This window comes from Anser cygnoides, chromosome 5 (genome assembly GCF_040182565.1).
Source record: "Anser cygnoides isolate HZ-2024a breed goose chromosome 5, Taihu_goose_T2T_genome, whole genome shotgun sequence".
NCBI lineage: Eukaryota > Metazoa > Chordata > Aves > Anseriformes > Anatidae > Anser > Anser cygnoides.
The window spans coordinates 61,265,203-61,289,567 of record NC_089877.1 but is presented as its reverse complement, the minus strand read 5'-3'; the positions used below and the strand labels follow the sequence as shown (position 1 = coordinate 61,289,567).

Genomic DNA, 24,365 nt, shown 5'->3' with positions numbered 1-24,365 from the left:
CTATGCAGTCTGCGCGTGAAAACGGCTCCCTGTCTGAGAAAGGGGTCTGAGGAAACGCACGTGGGAGTTTGTGGCCAAAAAGTCAGCCTGGTTGCTTTTAATAGAAACCGCCGGGGCGGCGCTGGGCTGCGTGCTGGAGGTGCTGGGGACGGGCTCCAGTCCTCCAGGCTGCCCAGTGGGTGGGGAGGTGGCTCCCGCCGATGCGATCCTCTTTCTTAGCTGCTCCTCCAACGAGGGGATTGATTTCCGAGTTTAAAAATAATGCAAACGAATAAATAATAACGCTTGGGCTGTCTGATCAGATGGGCACTGCATCACACGCGCGTTTCAGAGGGCTTGCAATCAGCACCGAAGCCGAGAACGAGTCAAATGAGCGAGCAGAGCCACGCAGGGTGCCGGCAGTCCGGGCTCTGTAAGGTGGAAAATCAGAACGTGTTTTTGACGTTTCTCGGGGGGATGCCTCCAACTTAGAGCCGATCTGAACAACGGGCATCCAGCTTTCATTCCGCGGAGGTCCAGACTCGCCGGACTGTGGGAGGAAAATCGTCTCGAGCAGTTTGTTTAAAGAAAAGTGATGCAAGGCACTTGATGCGCTCAACGTGCGTCTCAGCGCCGCGCGGCGCGGCTGTTGTGTGCACGGGGAAGAGCAGAGAGCGTGTGCCACTGCTCAGCAGCAGGACGGGATGAGCAACAGGAGCGACGTGCTGGGTGCCAAATTTCTGCCTTGGATGTGCTGCAACAAGTGGTTATGTGGCGCAGCACACCCAGCGCTGGGGGGGGGGGGGGGGGGGGGGGCCTTGCAAAATCACCCACGGAAGCAGAGCCTCTCCCAGCCACCGCCAGCAAGCGAGGCCGCTCGGCAGTGATGGGGAATTGTCCGAAAATGCCCATCAGGCAGGAGCACCCTGCGCCGCCCGAAACTCCAGGGCGGGGGCAGACATTTGGCGGGGTGAGAGGTGCCGAAATCGGCCAGGGCTCGGCGGAGCCGGTCAGCGAGCGTCGCCGCACTTGCCCGGAAAGAGTTTCACCTTGTGAAACGCGCTGAAATACAGCTCCCGATTGGGAAAGAGCTCGCTTGTATCCTCGTTTTGGGAGGGGATGGGAGAGGAGCCAGAAAAACAGCAAGCTGATATTCATATTTGATGATTTAGCTCCTAGCTCCCGTGTGGGTTTGGAGGCGGGCGCGAAGAGGAGCGTGCACGCTCCTTTGCATGCGTTTGTGCCCTCGCTGGGTGTTTTGGTGCCGCAGACCGCAGAGCTGCAGTGCCGGTGCTGGCTTCAAACCAGCTCGCTGGGGCATCGGTCGCGGGCAGGCTCCGGCAGCACGTTGCTCCACGCGGGCTAATTGAGCTTGCCAAGGAGGCTGCTGAATATGCAAACAGTAATTGCCGTTCTCCTCTCCTTAAAGCGAAGGCGGAAGCGACACCAGGGTCCAATTTTCTCCTAACGACCGATCTCATGGGAGCACTGCTCAAGGCGATGTCGAGGCGGTGGGGTGTTTTGGGGGGGGACCAGAAACAGCAGCACGCTCCGGTCGGTCACGGTGGCACTCATGTCAGGGTCCCAAACATGGGCTTCAGGGAGCTTTGTTGCTGCCTCTCTGGCAGCCGTGGCTGCTGCTGTTGTTTTGGGTTTGTGCCGTATTTCCGAAGGAGCATCGCCTCCCCGCACGCACCTTCATCTCCGGTTTATGGCTGTTTGGCAAAGCAGGGAGCGGTCGCGAGGAGCGCTTGGATCGGCTCCTACCCGAAGCTTCGCTTCGCCCTTTGCGGCTTTTTTAAAAGAAGCCGTACAACAGCCAGCCCAACAGCACGGACAGGAGGGGAAGGTGCCGGGATTAAAACACCTCCCTGAAGCTTGGCACCGCGATCACACAGCGCGGCAGGCGTTGCGGAGCCGCCGGCAAGGTCACCGCTGGAGTTTTGGAGGAGGAGGGCTGGGATCCCGCCTGCTTCGGTCGCAGCCAGGGCCGTATCCTGCTGCCTCGCCTGCCCCGGGCTCTGTTATCACAGTCCAAACTCCGTCGTGACGTTTGTGCGGGGTTTTGGCACGGTTCGCAAGGACGAGGTGCCAGCCTCCAGGAAGCGCCCTGCCCTGGAGTCACCCGGTCCTTCGCAGATGTGGCTCCCGAGCAGCCTGCACAAGCAGAAACCAGCACGGGACGGGTGGAAGCCGTCCCCTTACCCGCCCCATCGCCTCGGGATGCAGCCAAGGCATCTCCCTGCCCACCTGGAAGGAGCCAGCTACAGACCCCAGGGCAGCTTCTGGAGCTCAGAGACCCCCATCTCCTTACCAAAGGTGTGGGAGAAGAGGCGACCAGGTAACAGGGGTACCACAAGCCAAGGAGAGATGCTTCCAAAGTTGTAGTTTTACTGGGTCGCGGAGAGACCCCAAAGACCAGATCCCTATCTCAATCACTGCTTTACGACCCCACAGCCAAAAGCTGTCTTCGTTTCGAGAAATAGTCACTGCTTGAGACACGTCACTGTATCAGAGCAAAAGCTCTCCTTTTGTCCAGTGTCAGTTCCAAATTTAGCAAATGCTCTTGGCAGCCATTCCCTTGCAGAGTGTTAGGGTTTCACCCGAGTAATACACGAAGGATTTTCTCCTCCTACACCTGCCGAAGGGTCAGACACCTCCCAGGCTCCTCTCCTGTCCTCTGGCTCCTGTCCTGGGACACGTGTTGCTTCGTGCTCCCCAGCCCCACGGTTTGTATGAGCCGACCCCACAGACAGCTTGTATTTCCCCCCACCCTGGGAACAGGCCAGAACTTACTCAGGTCTCATGGAAAGGGGCAGTGTCTTGTGGTGCCAGCCAAAGGTGTTGCCACAGGTACCCTGTTATCGGCCACCAGTGCCTGTGACTGGGGGAGAGTGGCACGATTCCCTCGTCTGGTTGCGTGAGTGACTCGTTAGCTCAGAGAAGACAAATTCCCTTTATCTCCTCCAGCTTGCCAAAAGCAAATCTCTTGTAATTAATTAGGTTCTGTCCGTATCGTTCCCAAACATCATCTGGCCTCCCCCGGGGAGCAAAACCAGCCGTGGGGACGTGATGGAGGGAGCAGGCAGCAGGAATGCAGCGCACGGTTCCTGCGGAGGGCACAAGCTTGCAGAAAAGCAGCTTCAGCTTGAGCTGACAGCTGCCAGTTGTGCAGGTTCCTGGGCAAAAGCGGGGTTTTGTCCACGTGCTGTGTCGCTGGGCAAGGTTTGAGTGGAAATGACTTTGGAAGGGCCCGGGTGAGAGACATAGGGAGTCGCCCCCTAGGGTGGTGGCTGTACTTTCTCCGTGAATACTGTAGTAGAAGTCTTTTGGAGCCCTCGGTGAGCTGGGGCGATCCCCATCACTTGCACAACTGCAGTAGAAATAAAGCTCATCCTTTACAAACCTGCACAAGTGCCCACCTGAGGCAGGTCAGCAGAGGTGACCTTGGCCCGAGGCGGTGCACGAGAGCCAGGTTACACGACTGGTCTCCATCCCGCATCCTCCTCTCCTGGCCCTTCCTGGCCGAGCTTGTCCCACGCACATTTCTACCTGTTTCTGGAAAATCAGAGCAGTTTTAGAAACCACTCAGCCCCAGCAGTCCTGTCTTGGGATTTGGGGCTTGGCGAGAAGTTCCCTCGATGACCCTTCCCAGCCTATCTTCTCTGGCTCTATATGTACAGGGGCAATTAAATTTAATTTATTCTGGCCTGCTCAGTAGTAAAGGCCAGAAGGCACCATTAGATCACAATCTGACTTGAATTTATTGATGTAATTAGTGCTCAGACGTATGGATGGGAGGTGGGAGCAGGCTGTTTAACAAGTGCCGCCACATGGAACTGGTTCCTTTCCCTTTCCTTAGTGGAAGCCGCTGGGTTGCAAGAAATTGTCACTTCTTCTCTCCTCGAATAACCCATTTCTGCAGAATTTACAGGGAAAAGAGGAGGCTGTGTATCTGGACTGTGTTCTGCTGAGGCAATCTGGGCTGTCTGCAGCGCTCCCGCCGACCTGCCAGGAAGCAGTGTTTTGATTTTTATCCATCGCATTAATGAATATTCATCAGTGTTCTCGAGGTTTAATGCTATTTGCCTGGTAGCTAATATATTCTTTCCCCAACCATTTTTAGCCTTTGTTGCTAATAACCCACAGCCCACTCAGCCTGCATTACAGGGCGGTTTTTTATTTAATTGTTTAGGGATGAAAATTAGGAACAATAGCTCCAGAGCTGGAAGCGGCTCAAAAACACCTTGTCTTGGTTACTACACGGCTGTCTGCTTTAAAGCCCGAAATAAAACCTTGCCTTTTGGTCTGTCATTCAAGCTCCTCATAAAACACCAACAGGAGCGGGTGTCCCTGAAGAGCAGGTGTTCTCCTGATAAAAGCTTTCTGTACATTTTTGCAAGCCCAAGTCAGAGCTTGTAGGCAGCAGCAGGTTGCAAGGAGGAGGTTGACGTGGTGTTGAAAAGGGGCTGGAAAACGCCCTGTGGAGGAGGAGGACGGGTCGGTTTGGTCCAGTCCGTGAAGTACCCTGGCTGTGGGAGCAGAATTGTGCCCTGATTCAGTAGGAAGACCGAGTAACAAAGCTTTGCACAGATAAGCACGTGTGGGTTGGGACCGAGCTCCCATGCAAGGCACAAACTGGTGTGCAGCCACCTCCCTGCCTTCATTTCCCTCTGTGCTGTGGCCCTGCAGGACCCAAACCTGCAGTGCATTTTTTATTTTCTCCCTGTTGGAGAAAACGTGTCTCTAGTTCTTTGTTTCCCTCCCTCCCCTTGGGAAAGAAACTGCCCACCAGGTGTCAAACCCCTCCTAAAGCCTCGTGGGTGCCAGCGGACTGCAAATGGATTTGCTCCGGTGCTGCCTGCCTGGGAGCTGCGATGCGAGATTTCGCGGCAGCTGAAATTCCTCCAGTGGCTGCATTTTCCCAAATCCAAGACGCCGAATGTGGAATGAGATTTAGGGCTCTCTGAGAAGGGAGGCCCTCCAGATCGGGCACAGAGATTATCCCAGATGAAGACCGAGTAAATATTTCCCGTTGTTCCCGCTTCGGCAGATGATTACACCATGTGCTAAAAATATGCAGTCGAGAATAATTTCAAGGGTCAGGTCCTGAGTTAAGGCTATGGGAGTAAAGCCTGAATTTTCTCCGAGGTCTCTTATTTTTGGGCAGGCAGCGTTTGCTGCTCAGGGCCGTGCAAGTGGTGGTGCAGGGTCCCAGCATAGGTCTGATGCCAACCTGCCTCCAGCGGTGGCTCTCCATGGTGCCCAGCAGCTGTTTTTTGGGGCATTTGGGTATTTTGACACTTACGTAGTTAGATGGAAATGGGAATTCTCCAGGGAAATGGAGACTTCTGTCGAAATGCTGACCTTTTGTCCAAGTCTCTTCCTAACGTTGTTAATAGATCCAAGTCATCCATATTTCAACCTCCTGCATTAACTTTGGCAGCGTGCAGCTTTTTGTCCTCTCTCCGAACATCTCAGGGTCTTGTTTCGCAGAGATAAAACATGTGGGCGTTTAACGTGTAGATTTAGAAGTCGAATATTTAAGTTTTGTAAAGAAAAACCACTGTGCTTTGCTGGTTGACTTTTCTCCTTGGGGTGTTTCTTCGCTGTCCTCACTCCTCATAGCTGGTCCTCCCCTTGTATTATTGAATTTTATGCTCGATGGCCATGGTTTTGGTGCAGTGTTTGGCTGGTCCTTGCCGTAAGCTGTCGGGCAGGGCACAGGTTGGCGTTTCTTTCGGGCTCGCTCGCAGCTGCACGTTCATCCTCCTGCCACGGGCATCGCTCCCGACGCGGGCTTGAGAAATCAGCCAAACCGACCGAACCAACGGCGTGAGTAATGTCCCACGCAAGCACTGCGTAGGAAAGTCTGAGCTACCGGTGCAGTGTGATTTTTATCAGCTGAATCCGCGTCTTGTAAATATTTACTGGAATTCCAAGTAGGGTTTATCTAATTAAAGCCCAGTAAAACTTTCCGTGAAAAAGAGCCACCCAACCAGCAGCTGCCAGTGGATGTTTAGGGACACGTTTAAGAGCGGGCCGGGGGTATATAGGGTATTTTTGTGCTTTGCAGCTCAGGGCTTCTTGAGCTGTACGAGGTCTTTGAGCACTGAGCCATTCGCACTGGGGACCATGTCCCTGGTGCCACCAAGCACATCGAGCTGCTCTTGGCCGCAGCACCCCAAATCTGCCACCCCCTGTGACGGGGCTGGTGGGGCTGCTGGACGGGCAGGAGCGGCACAGCACGGGGACGTCAGCGGGGATTTGTGCCGGGATTTGCAGGGCTTTGCAGCGGTGGCGGGGGGTCAGGACCTGTCCTGCTGCGGGGCTGCGAGCGGGGGGACACCGGCGCGTCCCCCTGCCCCGCTGCCCGCTCCGACGGCGTCGGCACAAGGCAAGCAAAGGCGTCTTTTGAATTCGTGCGGTCTTCAAGGTTGCCAGGACTGTAAATGTCAAATCTGAGCAGAAATATTTGGCATGTAAACCGTCTCCGTTCTTCCCCTCCGCGCTGAGCGCGTGGGTGGCTCCGATTCCTCCTCCTCTCCGCGGGACGGGAGCGCGGTGCTGCGGGGCAGCTGCTGGAGCCTCCTCTCTCCTCTCTCCCCAGGATCTAGTGCCCAGCAGGGAGGGACGCGGAGGATTTCGGCCATGGCCCCGAGGAAGAGGAGCGGTCGGGGGATCTCCTTCATCTTCTGCTGCTTTCGCAGCAGCGACCACCCCGAGATCACGTACCGCCTGCGCAATGACAGCAGCTTCGCCCTGCAGACCATGGAGCCCGCGCTGCCCATGCCTCCAGTGGAGGAGCTGGATGTCATGTTCACCGAGCTGGTGGTAAGTAGAACACTTCTTCACTTTTCTTTTTTTTTTTTTTTCCCCTCTTTCTAGCCTCCCCAGTGAGGACAGGCAGGGGTCTGTGTTTTCAGGCAAGCTTAGATGCATCAGGGGCTGCTGCTGGGAACGATATTGTGCTGAACCTTGAGCGCTGCTCCTCCCTGAAGTACTGCCAGACAGGGTGCTTTCCCTTTCTTGGTGGAAAGCATTGATTTCTCAGAGCAGGCAGCAGCTGGGGGCTAGTCTGGCTTTGCCTGCCTCCTGGGGTCCAGGGTGATGCAGTGTCAGAGCTGGAAAAGCAGCTTGTCCCCTCTAGGTGCAAAGTGGCTTTCCTTGCTGGGCAGTCTGCTTTGCAGGAGTCCTTGGGTATGGTCTAAGTCGATGTTCAGAGAGTTAGGATATTGTTTCTTTGTCCCTCAGCACCAAAACTCTGAAAAAGATGGATCAGAAAAATCAAAAATTTCTGAAAATTTTCAGAAAAACACACTTCAATTTCCTCTGTCGGTTCCAAATGGCTTTTTGGATGGACCAAAAATGCTCCACTTTGAGTCGGTTCAGCAGAGAAAATGGTGCTTCTCCACGGTGTTTTGTTGTGTAACAGGATCCGGGAGGTCACACTTCATGCTATAGGATGTCCCACCAGACACCCGGCAGTGTGGTTTTGGTGATCCACGCTGCTCGCGAGCAGGTTTTGCCCAGATGAAACCTCCACGGGCGATAGGAGAGGACAGGCTGGGACACCCAGCTCATGGCATATCCCAGTGGGGATGAGACATCCCTGCACCACAGCACGTGTTCTTGCAACAAAATGCTGGGGGCCGGATGATTTTCAAAGCATCTCCCCCAAATTCAGCAGATGCTTCTCGCACAGGTTGCACTGCGGGGCATCGCTGCACGTGCAGCGAGGCGGGAGCAGAGCAGCAGCGGTGGGGACCAGCTGGACCCGGGCGTGCTGTGGTGTTTCCCTTGCTCCGTGCTGCCAAGGTTTTGCTTTTTTTCCCAGCTGTGGGTGAGAAGAAGGCTGGGAGGCAGCTGCTGCTCCAGGATTAGGGTCAGCAGGAGCTGTGCTGGCCCCCCAGGGACCTGAAGCCGTTTAGGGAGGGCATGCAGCACGTCCTTGCCATGTTCCTGTGCAAGCAGCTGCAAATCCTGGGTTCCCCCCCCCCCCAAAATCAAATTTTTACCTGCGTCAGTGCCGAGTGGGAAGGAGAGAGAGGCTGAGATGACCCCTGTGGGTGTAGGAGGGCAGATTTCCCCAAATGGCATTTTGGGGAGTGAAGATGCAAACCCCCTCCCCATTACAACCAGCTCCTTCTTGCTCTCCGTAACCTGTTGGTGCCGGGTATTAAATTTCAGCATTAGCTAAATGGTTTGGAAAGTGTCCCACTGTTTCTGTATAAACCCACTGTGTAACGTTTGGAAGAGAGACAGAGAAAGCACTCAGAGGCGCTGGGCTGAGCTTTCTGCCTGCGGAGCCCGTGCCGGTGGCCCCAGCGCTGCCGGCCCCATCACGCTCGAGCAACTGGGGCAGGGCGGCTTGTGCCCGCTCTGCGGGACCGGGGCTGCCTCAAAAGGGCTCGGTGGTCTCGGTCATTGGGGTGAGGGAAGTCAAAAGGGCTGGAGGGGACCTGGAGGCTTTGCCAGCTCGGGTTGGTCCTTGGCCAACTCTTCCCTTGCGGCTTCATTGCGACTTTTCTGCACCACTTGTTCCCTTCAGCCCGGGCTTAGAAAGCCATGCAGGGTGGATTTCGGTCCTGGGTTTGGTCACCCGTGGGGACAGTCCTTCCACAAAGACCAGTAACTCAGCAAGGTCCCTGCTCTGCATACCCCAGGCTGCTGTGAGCATCGAAGGGCAAACTCTCTGTTTTTTGAGCCATCCTGCAAAAACTCCTTGGAGGTCGGGGCATTTCTAGGTGTGCCTGCTCATCTGAGCCTGGAAGCATCCTCATCGAGAGAAATCGTGATTGCCCTGTGCCAGCAGGAGAGGATGAGGGCTTGTGCTGCCCGATGGACTTAGGACAGCACTCATGTCCCCCGGGTTAGCTAGAAGCTTGATTTGCTTTCCTACTATGTGTTTTGTGGCCTGCCCTGTATTCTATGGACACTTCGGATTTTAGCTGCTTGACTTTCAGCTTCTGCAGAATAGTTTTGTTTTTATTCTGTGGCCCTGCAAGTGCTTCTCTTAGAGGAGCACCTGGGAAACGTGCCCCATTTGCAGCCCGGGCTGCGGGGATGGGGTGCCCCATCCCAGCCAGCAACAGGAGCAGGCGGTGGCTTTCCCCTGGCCCCTGAGTGCATGCAAATGCTGTTGCTGTGGTCAGTGAATGATCACTCTTTCCTCCCGGAGCGATCCTTTTCCCTTTCCCCTCCTTCCCCCCACCAGGGTTGAATGGGCTATCGTGGGGGTATTGTCGGGATGTCGCTCAAGCAGGCGCCGACCCCGTTTGAAAGGTTTCCCTTTGTCCCCTGTCCTGCTGGGGCTCCGGCCAGGCTCAGCCACCCAGGGAGGAGCAGGTGCTGGCAGGGAGGCACTGACAAAAGCAGAGAAATTCAGCAGGATTTAGTGATTTGCAGCTCCCTTTGCTGGGATGGGCCTTCACAGCTTTGCACGGCTCTTCTCGCATTGCCACCGCTGCATCCCAGGTTCAGCAGCACTTGCAGGGCTCGTGCAGCAGCGTGGTACTCCCTGGCAGCATCCACTGGATTTAGGCTGTTTCTGCGCCTCCAGCAGCCAGCAGCCCTCCATCAGAATGGCGTGCCGTGGCACGCGGTGGCATAGGCGCATCCTCGGAGTGACGCCAACACCAGCCCTGGGACGCAGCGCTGGAGCTGCCCGTCCCCTGTGCCGCCAAGGAGAAACGTCTGCGGCCCGACGAGCTGCCTTCGAACACAGGGAACAAAGCTGTGCCATCTGCCACAGCTTCTTTCAAGAGGCTCCTGTGTATCCAGGCTAACAATACAGCGTTTCTTCAAAGGCTGAAATCTTGCTTGCATGCTCAGAGAAAGCACTTGCAAAGCTCTGCATAATGGTGCCATATGGTGGATCTCGCCATAACAATCCTCTCTATTTTCTGCCAGCAACTAGACTTTCCACCAGATGGGTAAATGACTGATGTCCTTTATATCTGCTTAACACCCCTTGTCACTCTGAGGCTTTTAATGAAGCGCTGTGTGTGGTGCTGTGCCCCGGCCCCACGGCGCGCGCGCTTCACGGCTGGGTGGAGGAGCGGAGGGGCTGAACGGCTCGGGCAGGGAAGGTCAGCGCGAGCCTGGGCAGTCCCCAGGAGGGCCCAAGACCCCTCGGGTGTGTCTGGAGGGCACGAGGGGTGGGAAGAATGGGACACCTTTGGACACGTGCTTTCCATCACTCTCGTTGGATGAGGCAGCCTGTTTGTAACCAGTATCCATGTTAAGTTACCCGTTGCTGTGTCCACCTTCCTGCCCCATAACCTGCCTCTCTTCCCAGTAGGGCAGGTTGCAGCGGTGTCATCGTCCTGGCAGTGCTCTGGTGGCTCCTCAGACCAGAGCTTTGCTCACCCCTGGAGCACAAGGTGCCACCTCTCCCAGGTCTTGAAACTCTCTCCCACCCTGTATCTCTGCCGGTGGAGGGAAGGGCTCAGGGGTGATGCTGCTTTGGTTGTCCCTCAAGACTTGTCCTCCCAATTAACTGGACTTTTAGGAAATTCCAGTGACTGGTCCCCATTGGGCTTTCAGACTTTTCACCTCTAGCATTATCTTTAGCAATACAGAAGAAATTTGTGCAGTCTCCACCTAACCCTGCATCCATGACGTGCAGCAGTCCGTTTTCAGTCACAGCCTACAAAACCAAAGCAGGTACCCTCCCCTGGGTCCCTTCTCTCAGTTTCTAGCAGTTAGAGGGTTTTGGAGACTTGTGGAGGTGGCACTGGGAGGCAGGTGGCTGTGCAGTGTCCCCAGCCCCCTGTGACATGTCAGCTGGCTGATGTTGCAGGGTGTTTGTGACTGCCTTCAGAGGGATCTGCTGGATACTAACATGTGGTCTCTGCGTGCTGTGATTTATGCTTTCCCCTCCTGCAACGTGAAAGTTTTGGAAACTTGGGAAGCTGGGGAACAAAAGAAAAGATGCTGGTAGTTTGGAATATTTGTTACAGCGTTTGTATTTTGCTGTACTTGTGGCAACTGATGCATTTCATCAGAGGCCACAGAGGTGGTCTTTGGGTAGAGGCTGTTTGTTAGGAGGCAGCATCCCTGGTCGCAGAGATTAACTCCATGTTGCCTTTGAAATGCTCAAAGCGGGGAATTTGTCTGTGGCTGACAATGTAGGGCACTTGGCTGAGATGCTCCAGGTGCAGTTTTATTGCTTCTTTGACTGGAACAGGTGTATGGTCTTTTTGTCAGAACCTGGGCTCTTGTACGGCTTGACAAACAGTGCCTGTGTGAGCCTGTAAGTACAAATCGAGCAGAAATAGTGTGGAGGTAAAACGCTTTCGCAAGTGTGCTGCCTTCCCTTCTAGCCCTTGCAGTCTGTGCTTTTTCAAAACTGTCTTTTCCTTATTTTTCATTTTTATTTTTGGTAACATCTACTCCTGCCTGAAGTTCTTTTGAAAGCATCGGGAACCAGATGTGTGGTCTCACCCCTTGTCCGATAAAGAAGGCCCTTCAGGAGCAGCAGGAGGAGATCAGGCCAGGCCTGGCTGACCTGCTCTGGCACTGCTCGGCCACCTGAGCTTGGTGTGGTGCCTCAAATGCTTGGGGTGAGCAGTGGGTGCCAGGAGCAGCCCGGCCACCCCCGTGGGTGCTGAGCTGCCACGGGGTTAAGGGGTGCTGCGGTCAGCCTGAGCACTTGCAGTGTGGTGGTAGCCGTGCCCAGGAGGGAATTCATCACTCGGTTTTACTTAGGAACTTCAGTAATGTGCTTTTCCCCCGGCTTCTAATCCAGTAAGGAGAATGCATGAGGTTTTTGGCCTTGCAAAACAACATGGCTTTTAAGGAACAGCTGAGGGATCAGCTGCAGAGCAGGGCTTCGCATTTCACGCTCGCAGGTCAGCTGTCCGTTTTTGTTGCCTGGTCTTTTTGCGCTGTTAGGGACTTCGGGATTTTGAGAACCACTGAGCAGTGCTGAAGCCGTCTTCCAGTGTATCCCCACAGAAAACGTGCTGTGGGTACCCAGAAAAGATAGGAACAGCCCTTGTGTCCTGGACAACACTTCCCTTTCTGCAGAGCCCACCCAGGGCCGGGCGCAGCACCGGCCTACCACCCCTAACCTACTAACCCTATCCCAATTCCTTCACCCAGAAGCTCCCTCCAGCGTATGAACCCCCTGTAAGGAAGAAAACCAAGCAATTTGGTCATCCCTTCAGTCAGGAAGGAGCAGGCCAAGCCGTTGGGGCCTCCCCGGGCCGCCCGCTCTCCCCTCAGCCACCCCGCTTGCTCTCGGCGCCTCACGGCGTTACGCCTTCACGTGTAATCCCTTGAACCTGTGTTTTGGCAGGTAAGCGTCTGGTACAGACGTCGCACAGCAAGAAAATAGGGATTTTCTGCCCACGCATGTCCTACAGACTTGAACAAAATAATTCACTGAGGAGCACTATGTTTCAGCTGAAGCGTTCGCGTAATTGTAATATCTGTTACAGCTACAACCAGCGTGGGGGCTCGCCCGGCCCTAAAGGCCGCACTGTTCCCGAGCAGTAACTTTATGAAGGAGCCGTGTTACAGCACAATGTGAGCCCCAGCTGAAGGCAGAGAGCAAATAAGAAAACCCTTTGTCTCCGTGAGAAGCACAGCTAAAGTGGAAAAATATATGGTCTACCTGCTAAGTGCTTTCCACTTTGCACTTCGTAAAAGAGGAGGCCACATCACTGGGAGATGCCTGCATAGCTCGTTTGGTAACGCTTCAGTGACGTTAATTAGGGCATTTCGGGTTTCGGTTTGAGCCAGCTCCAAGCGTTCCTGGTAGGAGTCACCCCAGAGGTGCCAGCCTGGTGGCACCTGCCACATTCTGCTTGTCCCGATCGTGCTGTCACTGAGTGATATTGCAGGAATTATAGGCAGGTTTGAACTCCACGTGTATTTTGCTTCACTGCTAACCTTAGTGGGAAGCATTCCCACTGGAAAGAGCCCGTTCCTGCCCCATATCTGCTTGCAGATGGGTAGGAAAGCTGTCCGTGCCGCTGCGGTATCTGCCGAAAGCAGGGTCTGTGCCTTCCTCAGCGTGGAGCCCTGGCCAAGGTCAGGTTGTGCCTCCGAGGCTTTGTGCAGCCCCGCACTGTCTGCAGGGTCCTGCCTGTGTGCCTGGCAGCCCTGAATCCCATCGACTCCAGCACATGAACCAGTACCTCTATTTGAGGGGATTAGCTTCCCTGAAAACTCCTAAAACCGAGTGGTTTTATCAGCTGCTTTTCTTTTTGGTTCCTTGCAAGCAAAGCTTTGCAGGGAGGATAAGTGGCACATCAGCAATGTGAAGCGGAGGGACAACATTTCTTTCCTATGAAAAGCATTCCAGGCTTGGCTTGGAGCTTAACTTACAGAAGGTACTGGTTAAACAAGAGACAAATGAGTACATTTGTTGTTAGGTTGTGTGCTAAAGCTCATCAGCACACCCGCAGAGGAGCTCGGAGGGACAGTGGTGGGAGGGAGAACCCAAATAACACCCAGGCCTGTGACGGGGGCCACCAGCCCATCACGGGTTTATTTGCACAGGCTCAGAGGAGCACAGGGGCACAGTGGCAGGCAGGAACTCGTATATCCCAGTGCCAGCAACTGGGGGGACTGGGATCTAGGGGCAGCTACTGAGCAGACCAAGTATCTGAGCCTGGTTGCTGGGGGGGATCCACCTTGTACATATATATATGTATATATATGTGTGTGTGCATGCATATATAGATATATATATGTATCTCCAAGCCACAGGTAAACAAGGGGCCCCTTTTCAATGCCCTTCCTAGAGCTGAGGAAACCCTGGAGTGGTTTAGCCCCAAACCAACCATGCGCAGCACTCATAGGTAAGCATCCCTTTCAGGCAGGGAACATCTGAAGCGACACTTGACCCATTGGCTTGACTTCTGACTTCAGTAGCTGTCACAGATTTCAGTAACAGAGATGATATCTAAAAATTGATTGAAAAGGGAGCTGCTTCTTTGCGTCCATAAATAGGTGGGGAATGCACATCTGAAAACCTCCTGTTATTTATTTGCCAACACCAGGCTTTATTACAGTATGAGGTGCACCCACCGAAGGGCAGTCATGCTCAGCTGAGGTTGACTTCAATTTAACCATCGTAGTGATCACAGTAACAAATAATGGGCCAATACATCTTATTTTGTTGTTTTCACGGCTTATGTCCAATTGTGTGGAAAAAGCGCTCTGGCAATCCACCTGCAGGGCTTTAGATCTGAGAGTGCTTGCCTGTCTGGGTAAAACTGCTTAGATCAACACAGTCCTCGCTTTTAGAGTGCTTTGTACAATAATTCAAGATGTAGAAGTGTTTAATTAAAATGGGAGAAAGGTTTTCCAGATGATGTCGGTGAAAAGGTCGTAGAAGGCTGAGCTCAATAAATAACAAATTATGTATGTGTGCAGTTATACATTACAACAACAACAAAAGGTTGAGACAACTAAGTAGGTATTTCTCTTTTAAAACACATCAGCATTGGAATATGAACACCCTTAAAATCTAAACTTAGTTTAGATAATTAAAATAATGAATTAAATGAAATAGCGTTAAAGCAGTACGTGCTGTCTGCCTCAGGTAGGTGTTTGAACCGATGGGAGTGTGAGCCAGCCGCAGCTGGAGCTTATTGAGGAGCTAAATCAGATATCGACGGCCATAATCTTCCCTGCTGGAGAAGAAAGGAATACATATTTTATTTACGTCTATCCAACGTGTTTAGGTCAATAACTGAAAGCTGCAAAGCAGGATGGATTGCAGTCTGTCTTTTCTAATCTAGAAATAAAAATTAAATGAGGGAGGAGGCCGACTAGCTGCTAGGGCTTTGAAGACATTATTCCTTGTTGCTGCTGCTCATTGCCTTGCTGTAGGCAATTTCCTTTCTTCAAAAAATTCATTAAATGATAAAGGCAAAATTAATACGAATCTTCTATCCGTTATGCTTATTCATTACTAAATACAAATAGCTGGTTTTTGGTCACGGTCTGTAGTTCCCGCTGCAGGTTGGCATGAATAAATTGAAAACGTACAGCAATGGCACTGGCTGGGGTCAGCTTGTCTGGGGGTTTGCTTTTATGTCCTCAGGGCACTGCGAATGGAAATACATATGCTAGAGAGGAGATATTCTTAGCAGGAATACTAAAAAGGAAATCCCTCCCTGTTTTAAATAAAAAGCTGAGCTAAATCTGCCTGTGTTGAGAATTGTAGTCATCCAAATATCGTTAGCTGTGCTGCTGGGTGCATTACCTTCAGGCTGCCTTTGAAGGTGATTACGTGTTTGCATGCAGTCACGCCGTAGTGGCCACCGATGAGTAGGTCTGTTTCTTGAAGAAAAGAGCTTAAAAAGAAAATACTGAGATAAATAGGATGGATTATTTGGCCGAGGCTTTCTGCACGCCGGTATAAATCACAGCCGGGACCGCCAGTGTGAGTGCAGCAGCCTCCCTGCGAGGCGGCGTGTTCGCTCAGCGGAAGAAGATTAGATGAGGGACGGGAGGAAAAATGCTGATTGCTGTTTCCCTTGACACTGCAACATTCTTGGATAAATCACATTGATGAACTTGGAGAAGAATGCCTGGAAGAGAGTGAAAAAGAGATTATGACCCCTGAGAAAGGAAGCTGATGCAGACTTCAACAGGCGATTTATTTATTTTATTCTCATGCTGTACCAGTTAGTGCCAAATGTTGCCAGGAAGTTCCCACTTGTTTCTTTCTTTGTTTTCATTTATTTATTTAGTTATTGTTTTAGGTTTAGCTTTGGTTGGTTGTTTTTTGAGCAGTCATGGATCTCCCTGTATTTGCTTGAGGATGCAGGAGACCTTGGCTGTCTGCTGTAGTCCCACTGGTGTCCTTGCAGCCTTACACAGGAGCTTCCAAACTCTGTACATCTGTCCCTCAGGAGTTAATTCACTTGCTTTTTGTTATGTTGTTTATTTATTGTGATGTCTTTCTATATGTGCATATATACATATGTATGTGCACACGCAGATATGTATATATGAACCCCCAAAAAACCAGCAGCCCTTGCATGATTTTTTATTTCAATTATGGCAATGAACAACATCCTTTCTCCCCTGCCTCCTCTAAGAATTGCAGTTGCACAACTAATCAGCCAGAAAGGTACATCAGACTAATAAATTTTTCATCCTTTTTCCTACCACCTTTTGAAAATACTACGGGGGTACCAGCCCTTGCCTAGTGAACCGTCCCTTATATGATCCTAGCACCCTACTATTGGCAGAGGTTTTTGAACCAGGGGATCTGTGGGCTGTAAGGGAAAACCTAGTGGCAGTCGCACCGGGGTGGGCAGTGTTTGGGCTCTGGGAGCCCATGCTGGGGCTTGTTTCTGAAGTCAGAGATTTGCAGCATCCCACCTGCTTGTCCTCTCTGTTGTAGCACCCAACATCATGTCCCATCTCTCCCACCCCATGGAGAAGGGAAATAACAAAGGGGAGGAACTCAGACTTCAGGCTCCAGCTCTGCAATTTCGCGCCTGGGCTGTCCTGCCTAGCTTTAGTGTTCAAACTCCTGTGCTCCAGCGTGACCCTTAAAGCTGTTTCACCCTGCTGCTCTCCCCTCTGACCCCGTGTTATGCAGCCAGCAGCCCCAGCCAGCTCCTCGCTTCCTGCCACTTCCGCAGTGAAAGTCTGATGGCTCTCAGCCATGGAGGATGCTCATTACAATTTCCACCGTGGCACGAGTGTCTGCCACAGCCTGGGGCTGGACTTTGATGCCCTCTCTGCTCGGAGGATCAATCGGTTAGTTCAGCCACAGCGCCTCACTTTTCTCTTTGATCTGGGTTTGCGTTTACGAGGTGGTCAGAGACTGCACTGACTGCAAACCAGAGAGGTTGCGGGGTCTCCCGCCTTAGAGATACTCAAAAACCACCTGGACGTGGTCCTGGGCAGCAGCTCTATGTGGCCCTGCTTGAGCAAGGCGTTGGAGCAGATGACCTCCACCTCAGGCAGCCTGCAACCTCGCAGCTCTCTTTACAGTGAGGTCAGGCTCGAGGCTTTCCTCCAGCTTTCCAGGCCTCTCTGAGGGAAGGTTACTTTTCTGACTTGCACACAAGACACCGTGCCTGGTTGATGCTGTCACTGCTGGAACGGGCTGGGATTTGACTTCTTTTCTTGGCAAGCTCCCGCTAGGGAGACATCCAAGCGAGCACCTGCTTGGAGGAGCTGCCTGGTTGTCTTCTTCCCACACCACTCAGCAGGACTCTTTTTTGATTTTTGCTCACCAGCCCTGGTCCTTCCATCCACACGTGCATCCCTCTTACCTGGGCTCTTCATGCTGGCTTGGGGAGGCCAGGACCATGGGCACATCTCTCCCGAGCACCACTTTACATCCTCCAGGGTGAAGGTGTAGGGAGGGATGAAAACTTCTGTTCAGCCTGTGGGATCCTGCTCACAGAGTGCTGAGCTAAACCACGAGTATCTCAGGTAGCTTTAGGAGAGCAGCATGGAATTGCCTTCGCTAGATGCTGCTTGTTCATGGAGAGGGGGGGAGGCTTGCTTGGCTTGAGCAGGGAGGCGTGAGCTGTCAGCAAAGCAAGCAGCACGGATGTGTTTTACCTCCTAGAAACAGCACATAAACTCAGAGAGTCAAATCTCTCCTATGAGTTGTTTTTTTTTAAATCATATTCAAATGAAGATTTAATGTGGAAACATGTTTCCTGATCTAGAGGTTAAGAGTTTAACTGTACGGGATAAATATTTAAGAGCAGCGTATCTCTTTCCAGTAAAAACACCCTGGGCAGAGACTTCCTTTTGGTGGCAAAACGAGGCTGTTATTTTACGTGCCTTTGACCTGATTCCAAAAGAATATTTAAAATAGCAAAGTTGGCAGCTCTGGCCATGGGAGACAGCCAGGTGCAAAGGGGCAGAGCTGTGAAGGCGAAGCTGAATTGAGGGGTGAGTGCGGTGGGTACACGGTGGATAGGGATGGACACTGACCTAGGGGTCGTCTTCGACAGCCGCCAGCATCGTGTGCTGTAGCAGGAGTGCCTGGCTTGCAAATGGCCTATAAAATTAACTGCCAGTTAGAATCACCTAATTATTGAGTTGGTGATTTTTAATTGAAGGTGCATATGGGTTTGAGGTTGTGCACAGCTTCTCGGCCGTGTTACGACTCCGCAGTGCGATTGCAAAAGACTAAGTCAGACCAGCATTGGTACAGTTGTCTGTGAACGACTGGAAAATGGTTGGTTTTCCTATCCTCTGTTGATCTTTTGGAGTCTGAAGGACAGTTTCTGAGCAGCCCGCTCAGGGCCAAGGCGTACGGAGATACTCATCCACGAGCACACGTGGTGCTTCAAGCCCAACAAGGCTGGAGGTGGGTGCAGAAATGCCCATGCACGTCGTAACAGCAAAGACCCGATTCTTCACGGTTAAGTCGCTGCTACAGCTCAGAATGACAGCGGTTAGTCACTGTTTGGTTAGGAGGATCCTTGTATTCACCAGTTGCCACATATTATTTATTTAAACACCTCTCCCAAGCATCCTGCAAGCTATCATTAGGTAGGTGTTTCTGAGTGATGACTGAACGTGTTAGAGCTGGGGCATAATGAAACATGCTGTGTGAGGCTTAGCAGTATTTCTGCACCTTTTTTGGATTTGTTTGCACGTTGTCATATACCAGCACCCACTACATTCTTCCGCTTTATTCCTTCTTACTCCTGCTGAGGCTTCAGCTCAGTTTATATTTTTTTCTTGGTTAATAAATCTTCGTGTTTGTACAAGTCTTATTTTTAGGGTTTGGGCATTTTACAAGTTTCAATAAATATTTTTCTAAGAACCTCGGCACAGATGTGACTCCGGGGTTCGGGTGGCAGGGAAGCTGGCTGGGGCGACCCTCACTGCGGAGGTGGCTATCCGTCACGGACCCCTCATCCTCTCTCACATGCCCAAATGCCCTTTTCCAAAGAGCTGTGTTTGGACAGGCTGAATCGCAGCTGGGTATTTCCCATGTAAGGCCACCTCGCAAGCCTGCTTCCAGAGCTCCACGAGCATCGGCCGTGCTCGGCAGGCGGGGGATGCCCACTCGCACATTGGTTTGAAAGGTCAGTCGACATGGGGGGGGAGCCAAGGAAGAGGCGAAGCTCCTCCATGTGTACATAACCAAAAAAGCTCCACAGCGCCTTTCTTTTCAAGGAGTAATTTCATCGGGAAGTGAAATCACTGCCTGCAGTGGATATATAGGCGAAGTCCTCTCCGAGATGCTGAGGGCTCTGTCGCGGTGTGCTGTGTTGGTTTGGGCTACACGATAGCTGAAGGCTCCCTTCCTTGAATACTAGATGCAACATGAGTTTTAATTAGATCAGCTGAATTTCCTCATGGCCTGTGGGCTTGCTCACGCAGGGACCATGTCTCCCCGTGAGTGTCTTGTTCAGCCTTCACCAAATGGGGCTTTTACCTTTGGTTGGGGTACCAGGGGCCACCAGCACGCAGACCCTTGTGTGAACATAATTGCTTTAGTTCTTAAGCACCGTTATTCAGGCAAGGAAAATTTAATGGGTCTCCATGTGGTTTCTTTTTTTTTTTTTTAGTTGCTAGAATTCAGTGTGTAATTTTTAATGGGGATCCTCTTAATTAAGTCCATTGACTGGGATTTGGCTGGAGGCCATGTCAGGGTTCTCCTGTGACCGTCTGCAGCATCTCCAGCACTCCCAGCGCTGCACCAACACCCCTCCAGCAAAAGGCTTGTCATCGACGGGGGTGGTTTATAGAGACATCCGTGGCTGTAGGATCAATGTTGGCTTTAGAAACGAGCCTCACAGCCCTGCCTGAATGCTTTATTTAGTTCATTCCCTGTTAAAAGCTTTGACCTACATCTAGCACCAGGAAGCAGCAGGGCTTTGATAATACTCGGGCATCCCGGCGGAGGACACGCTGCTAACAGAGACCTCAAAGTGCGAAACGGATGTGTCCTTTAAAATGAAATCAAATAAACCCTTGAAGGCCTCAATCAGTAAACGGCTTTACCTCTGCCGAGCAGTATGGAGCCCATACGTACTGCCATACTTTTGATGGGGAGGAGGTATCTTTATGAACTGTAGATATTAGGAGCTTTTTAAAATTATTAGCAAACAAACCAAAAGTCAAAAAAAAAAGCCCTCGAGCCCAGCAAGCTTGGGCAAGCCTCCAGGAGCTTCGGATCTCTGTGTGAAGCTACCCGCAGGCATCCGTAGTGTATGGGGTGCTTGGCGTCGCGAGGGTCCTTTCTGAAAGGTTTGCTGCCTTATCAAGTAATTTAGGGGATGTCTGGGAGGGATGAGGCAGAGATTTGCAGCCCCGTCCTCCCGGCAGCCGGCTGTTGCCCGAGAGTCATGGAGAGGTCAGCAACTGCGAGATGATAATTAGCATCATTGACCCGGCAAATCGATAGGTGCAGGGCGATGAGCTGGGACATCAGTTCCCCGGGGGGTTGTGTCCGGGTGATCTCTGGGTTGTGCACTCACGTTGCTTCTTTTGTGCTGTTTTTTTTTTTTTCCCCTTTTCCAGGATGAACTTGACCTCACGGACAAGCACAGAGAAGCGATGTTTGCGCTGCCGGCAGAGAAGAAGTGGCAGATCTACTGCAGCAAGAAAAAAGTAAGAGACGCGTCTGCTTGCCGGCGGGGCTGAGCGTACTTTTCTTACCTGTACTAGAAAGGAGGAGGTGTGGAAGTTCTGTGGCGGCACTCTCTGGGGATGCAAAGTGGTATTTGGAGCATCACGGGAATGCATCTGTTCCCTGGGGTGCTCCTAGGGAAGTGGGGGTGGCCAGCAAGGTCCTCAGACCCACGTCTCCAAAATGTAGAGCCCTTCCTCCCAAGCCCTCCTGGGTGTGCGCTGGATCTCTGTGAGGCGCTCAGTTTCCCTGCAATTTCCCCTATTTCCCAAACTGGGAATGGGCTGACCCCTGCAAGATCTGTGTTCACTCAAGGCCTGGGCTTTCTGTGCCCCAACAGCTTTTTTCCCAGTAAACCAAAGATTTTTGCCCCGTATCTTTGCAAAGAAGTGCATGCCCTGGGGGCTGCAGAACCACTTTCAACTCATCTGACTGTGTTGGGACTCATTTCCTTCCTTGTGTTACCCAAAGCAGAGAGGTCCTGCAGGTCTTATGGCAATGGGGAGAAATGGGGCAAAAATACTAAAGTTTGGAAACTGATCAAAGCACACCCAGGGCAAAGCAGTGCCAGGAGCTCAGCATCGCAGCAACATCTCTGTCATTGGGGGGAAGTGCAAGCCATTCCCAGAGCTGCTGCTGCATCCCATAAGCTTCCCACCTTGCTGCAGAAGTTGTCTCTGAAATGCTCCTGGTGGCCTGGCCCCACTCAAATGGCACTTGCTGCTATTAACGCCCGTTTTCTCCTGCTCTAGCAATGGCACCAGATTTTCCAGCCTCATTTCAGGCCAAGAGCAGGCTTACCTTGCTCATGTAGGATTAAGTTTTAAGCCTCTCATAAATGCCCCTGAAATCCATGTATTATTGTTATACGGAGGCCTGGCGTGTCCGAGATTTAAATTGAAGGGGCGAAGAGATGGTAACCAATTACAGGCACTGTTCTTCATCAAGGAGAACATGGGCAGAAGATGCTCGCTTGTCACTGCCTCTAGGATAAGTGTAGCCATACTCCAGTGTGTCTAAATAAGCGGAGACAATAGGAAATTAAATCAAGCAGAGCCGTGTAATTATTATTGTGTGGGGAGATTAAGTGCTATCTAATCTCCTGGGGTAGGGTTTAGATGGGACTGATATTCCCCATTTCCCATTCCAGCACCTATTTGTGCTCACACAGGCACTGCAAGGCTTTTTAAAAATGGAGAAAGTCGTTGCTCCCTGGTGGGTTTGAAGGAAGGAGCCGCAGAAGTGCCCCGCGTCGTCCTCCAAAGTCCTTGGATCTCGTGCTCATGCAAGGCCAGCTCCTGGCTGCTGCTCTGCTGCTCACGGTCCTCGGTCACGGAGGACCTGCCCTGCTCACGAAACCATCTGGGCAAGCTGCAGGGCTCATGCAGATGTGCTGGGTGGCTGGTTGGCAGGAGAGACGAATGCTTTTGTCCTGCTTTTTAATTAAAAATGAGCAAAACCATACCAGCAGCGGCTCAGCAGGCGGGGAGCGTGGGGAGCCAGGTGCTTTGCAGAACATTTCCCTGCGCGGGGCAGGCTCCAGGCAGTCATGCTCCCACGTGATGGACGTGGATAGAGGACAAGAGGAACATTTGTGACTGTCGTAGCATCTTATGGAAATCCTACTTGTGTACCTCTTTGTTTTTACAAGGACAAACCACCTGCGGGGCAGCCTGCAACATCTGGCACCGAGGGGCTGGACTTCTCCAGCTGAGTAATTGCGGAGCTGGAGATAAGGCTGGGCTCCTACCTCGCTGCCTCGGCTGCTGCCTCAGCAGCTGTGATGTAGGAAATTCGGGATACGCCAGAATATTTTGGCCTGTCCGTGGTTAATAGCAAGTCGTTTTTTGAACTACACAAGAACTTGTAAGCCCTTGTTTCGCCCGGTGGGTCCTGGGGGAGCCGGCGAAGGCTGACATCAGTCGTAGGCAGTTATGTGAGTTGCAAAGGGTCCAGAATTTTCCTCTGAGCAGTTTTTGCTCTTTCCTCTGCTGCCAATTTTGGATTCCGCTCGAGGGAAGCTGTTAAGAGTCAAAAGACTTCAGTCGGACTTTGAGTCAGAAAGTCCCAGTTTGGGGCAATCTTAATTTTTAGCTTTTTTTTTTTTTTTACCAGTTTCCCTGCTGATTGCAGTGCTCCCAGCTGCAGTTGCTGCAAAATATCCAATGTCGTGCCTACAGTCCATGATGCCAACACTTTTTCTCCATGCTCATCCTACAAAACCTCTGTCCCCATCCTCCTAAAGGGAAGGGGAGAGGTATCCTTGGGGCAGCCTGCTTGTCCCCTTTCAAATGACGTGTTGTGGAAGGAGCTTCCTTGGCACATCTTGGTGCAGAGGCGGTGCTGCAGGAGGTCCTGGCGCGTCCTGGCCTGGGGAGACGGTGCCTTTCCCTGCTGCAGCCCCGTGCCCAACACCATCAGCATCAGCAGCCTTACTCAGGTCTGCTCTGCAGGGCGCATCCCAGTCCTTACCCATTTTCCTGTATTCCCATGGGAGGCAAGGTTTGCTAAAAGCTGGCCAGAACGAGACATTGCTGTGCTGGGTTGTCGTGGCAAGGGGCACAACCCTGGCCCTGCTCGGAGCTGAGGGCTGCCCTAAGTAAACTGCCCAAGGTCCTGTCCTGGCATGTTCTGGGGGCAGAGAGAGATAAAGCACCTTGAGATGGAGGCTGGGCAGTCAGGAGGCAGTGACCCAGGCAGGTAGGTCGCCTCCTTTAAATCCGGCAGCCCTGCCGTGCGCACACCTGGAGGGGGATTTAAAGCCGGTTGGAGAGACCTTCTTTGAGGTTGTCAGCCTCCTCTTCGGCTGAAATCAAGCAAGGAAATGCAAAAGTGGAGGTGCATTAACAGCGGGATAAGATCCGCTTTTAGAGTGGTATTTCTGGAGGATGACTCGCTCCGTACCTCATCCCGAAGCATTTTATTCCCTGCTGCTCCTGTTCTCCGGGAGAGGAAATTGCTCCGAAGCACGGGGAGGAAGCCGGAGGGTTTCCAGGTTTGGCGTGGCTTTGGCTGCGGGTCTGAAGCAGTTTGAAAACGAAGGGAGACTCGGGATGGCCTTTCTTAAACGGAGGCCAAGCTCCAAAAGGAGTTAATAAATAACACTTAGCACTTATTCTGCAGCCCGTCTTTGTTGCAGGAGCGTTGGCTCCTGCCAGCCCCAGCATGTAATGTCACGCTGCTGGGGCAGCTCACTGGGTGATTTTGAAGATCCTCAAAAATAAACGTAGATTCAGGGGTATTCAGGCAGAAGGTCATCATAAATAACTGTGCAGAAGGAATTGATAGCTAAAATCAGGTAAAATACATACAGGGTCTGACTGTGCCCCTCTTCCTTTCAATGAAAAACTCTCTGCTCATGTTGAACATCTGTAAAACCCGGCAGAGGTTGTACAGGGATGACAAATGACCCGCGGAGATGACAAACGATGGCACATTTTTTAAGCCTATGCTGAAAACCTGTTGGCAGGGCGTGTAGCTCTCTCCTGTATGAAGCCGTCCCCGTGGCAAGCCGAAGTCGGCGTTACATCTACAATTTTCTCAGGTGCCAGAGGTAACATCAGGGTCCCTCTGCGTTGGGAAAAGGCAGCACCGGTGTGCTTGCAGGAAGAAAGGGGAAAACACACGAGAAATAGGGAAGTGAGTGATGACTCTCCAATGATGCTGTTTTTCCCAGCCAGATGGCCTCTTTCCTGTCCGACTGTGCCTTCCACCCGCCCCTCCGGAGAGCTCCGCTTTCCAGCTCGCTCCTCCACATGCGTCTTTGTCCCGGTGCTCGACCGCGGCGGGGCTTGCG

At 52.3% G+C, this 24,365-nt stretch overlaps 2 protein-coding genes across 4 annotated transcripts in view; both read left to right on the top strand.

Moving 5' to 3' along the window:
- JKAMP (JNK1/MAPK8 associated membrane protein) overlaps window positions 1-24,365 on the top strand; it is a 134,224-nt gene that overhangs the window by 57,794 nt on the left and 52,065 nt on the right. The gene's annotated exons all lie outside the window — the stretch shown is intronic.
- DAAM1 (dishevelled associated activator of morphogenesis 1) overlaps window positions 1-24,365 on the top strand; it is an 88,338-nt gene that overhangs the window by 29,154 nt on the left and 34,819 nt on the right. For all 3 annotated transcript variants that reach the window (XM_066998490.1, XM_066998488.1, XM_066998489.1), the window contains 2 exons: window positions 6,590-6,813; window positions 20,461-20,550. In XM_066998490.1, coding sequence (XP_066854591.1) covers window positions 6,631-6,813; window positions 20,461-20,550 — 273 coding nt within the window. In that variant the 5' untranslated portion in view covers window positions 6,590-6,630. The remainder of the gene's footprint in view (window positions 1-6,589; window positions 6,814-20,460; window positions 20,551-24,365) is intronic.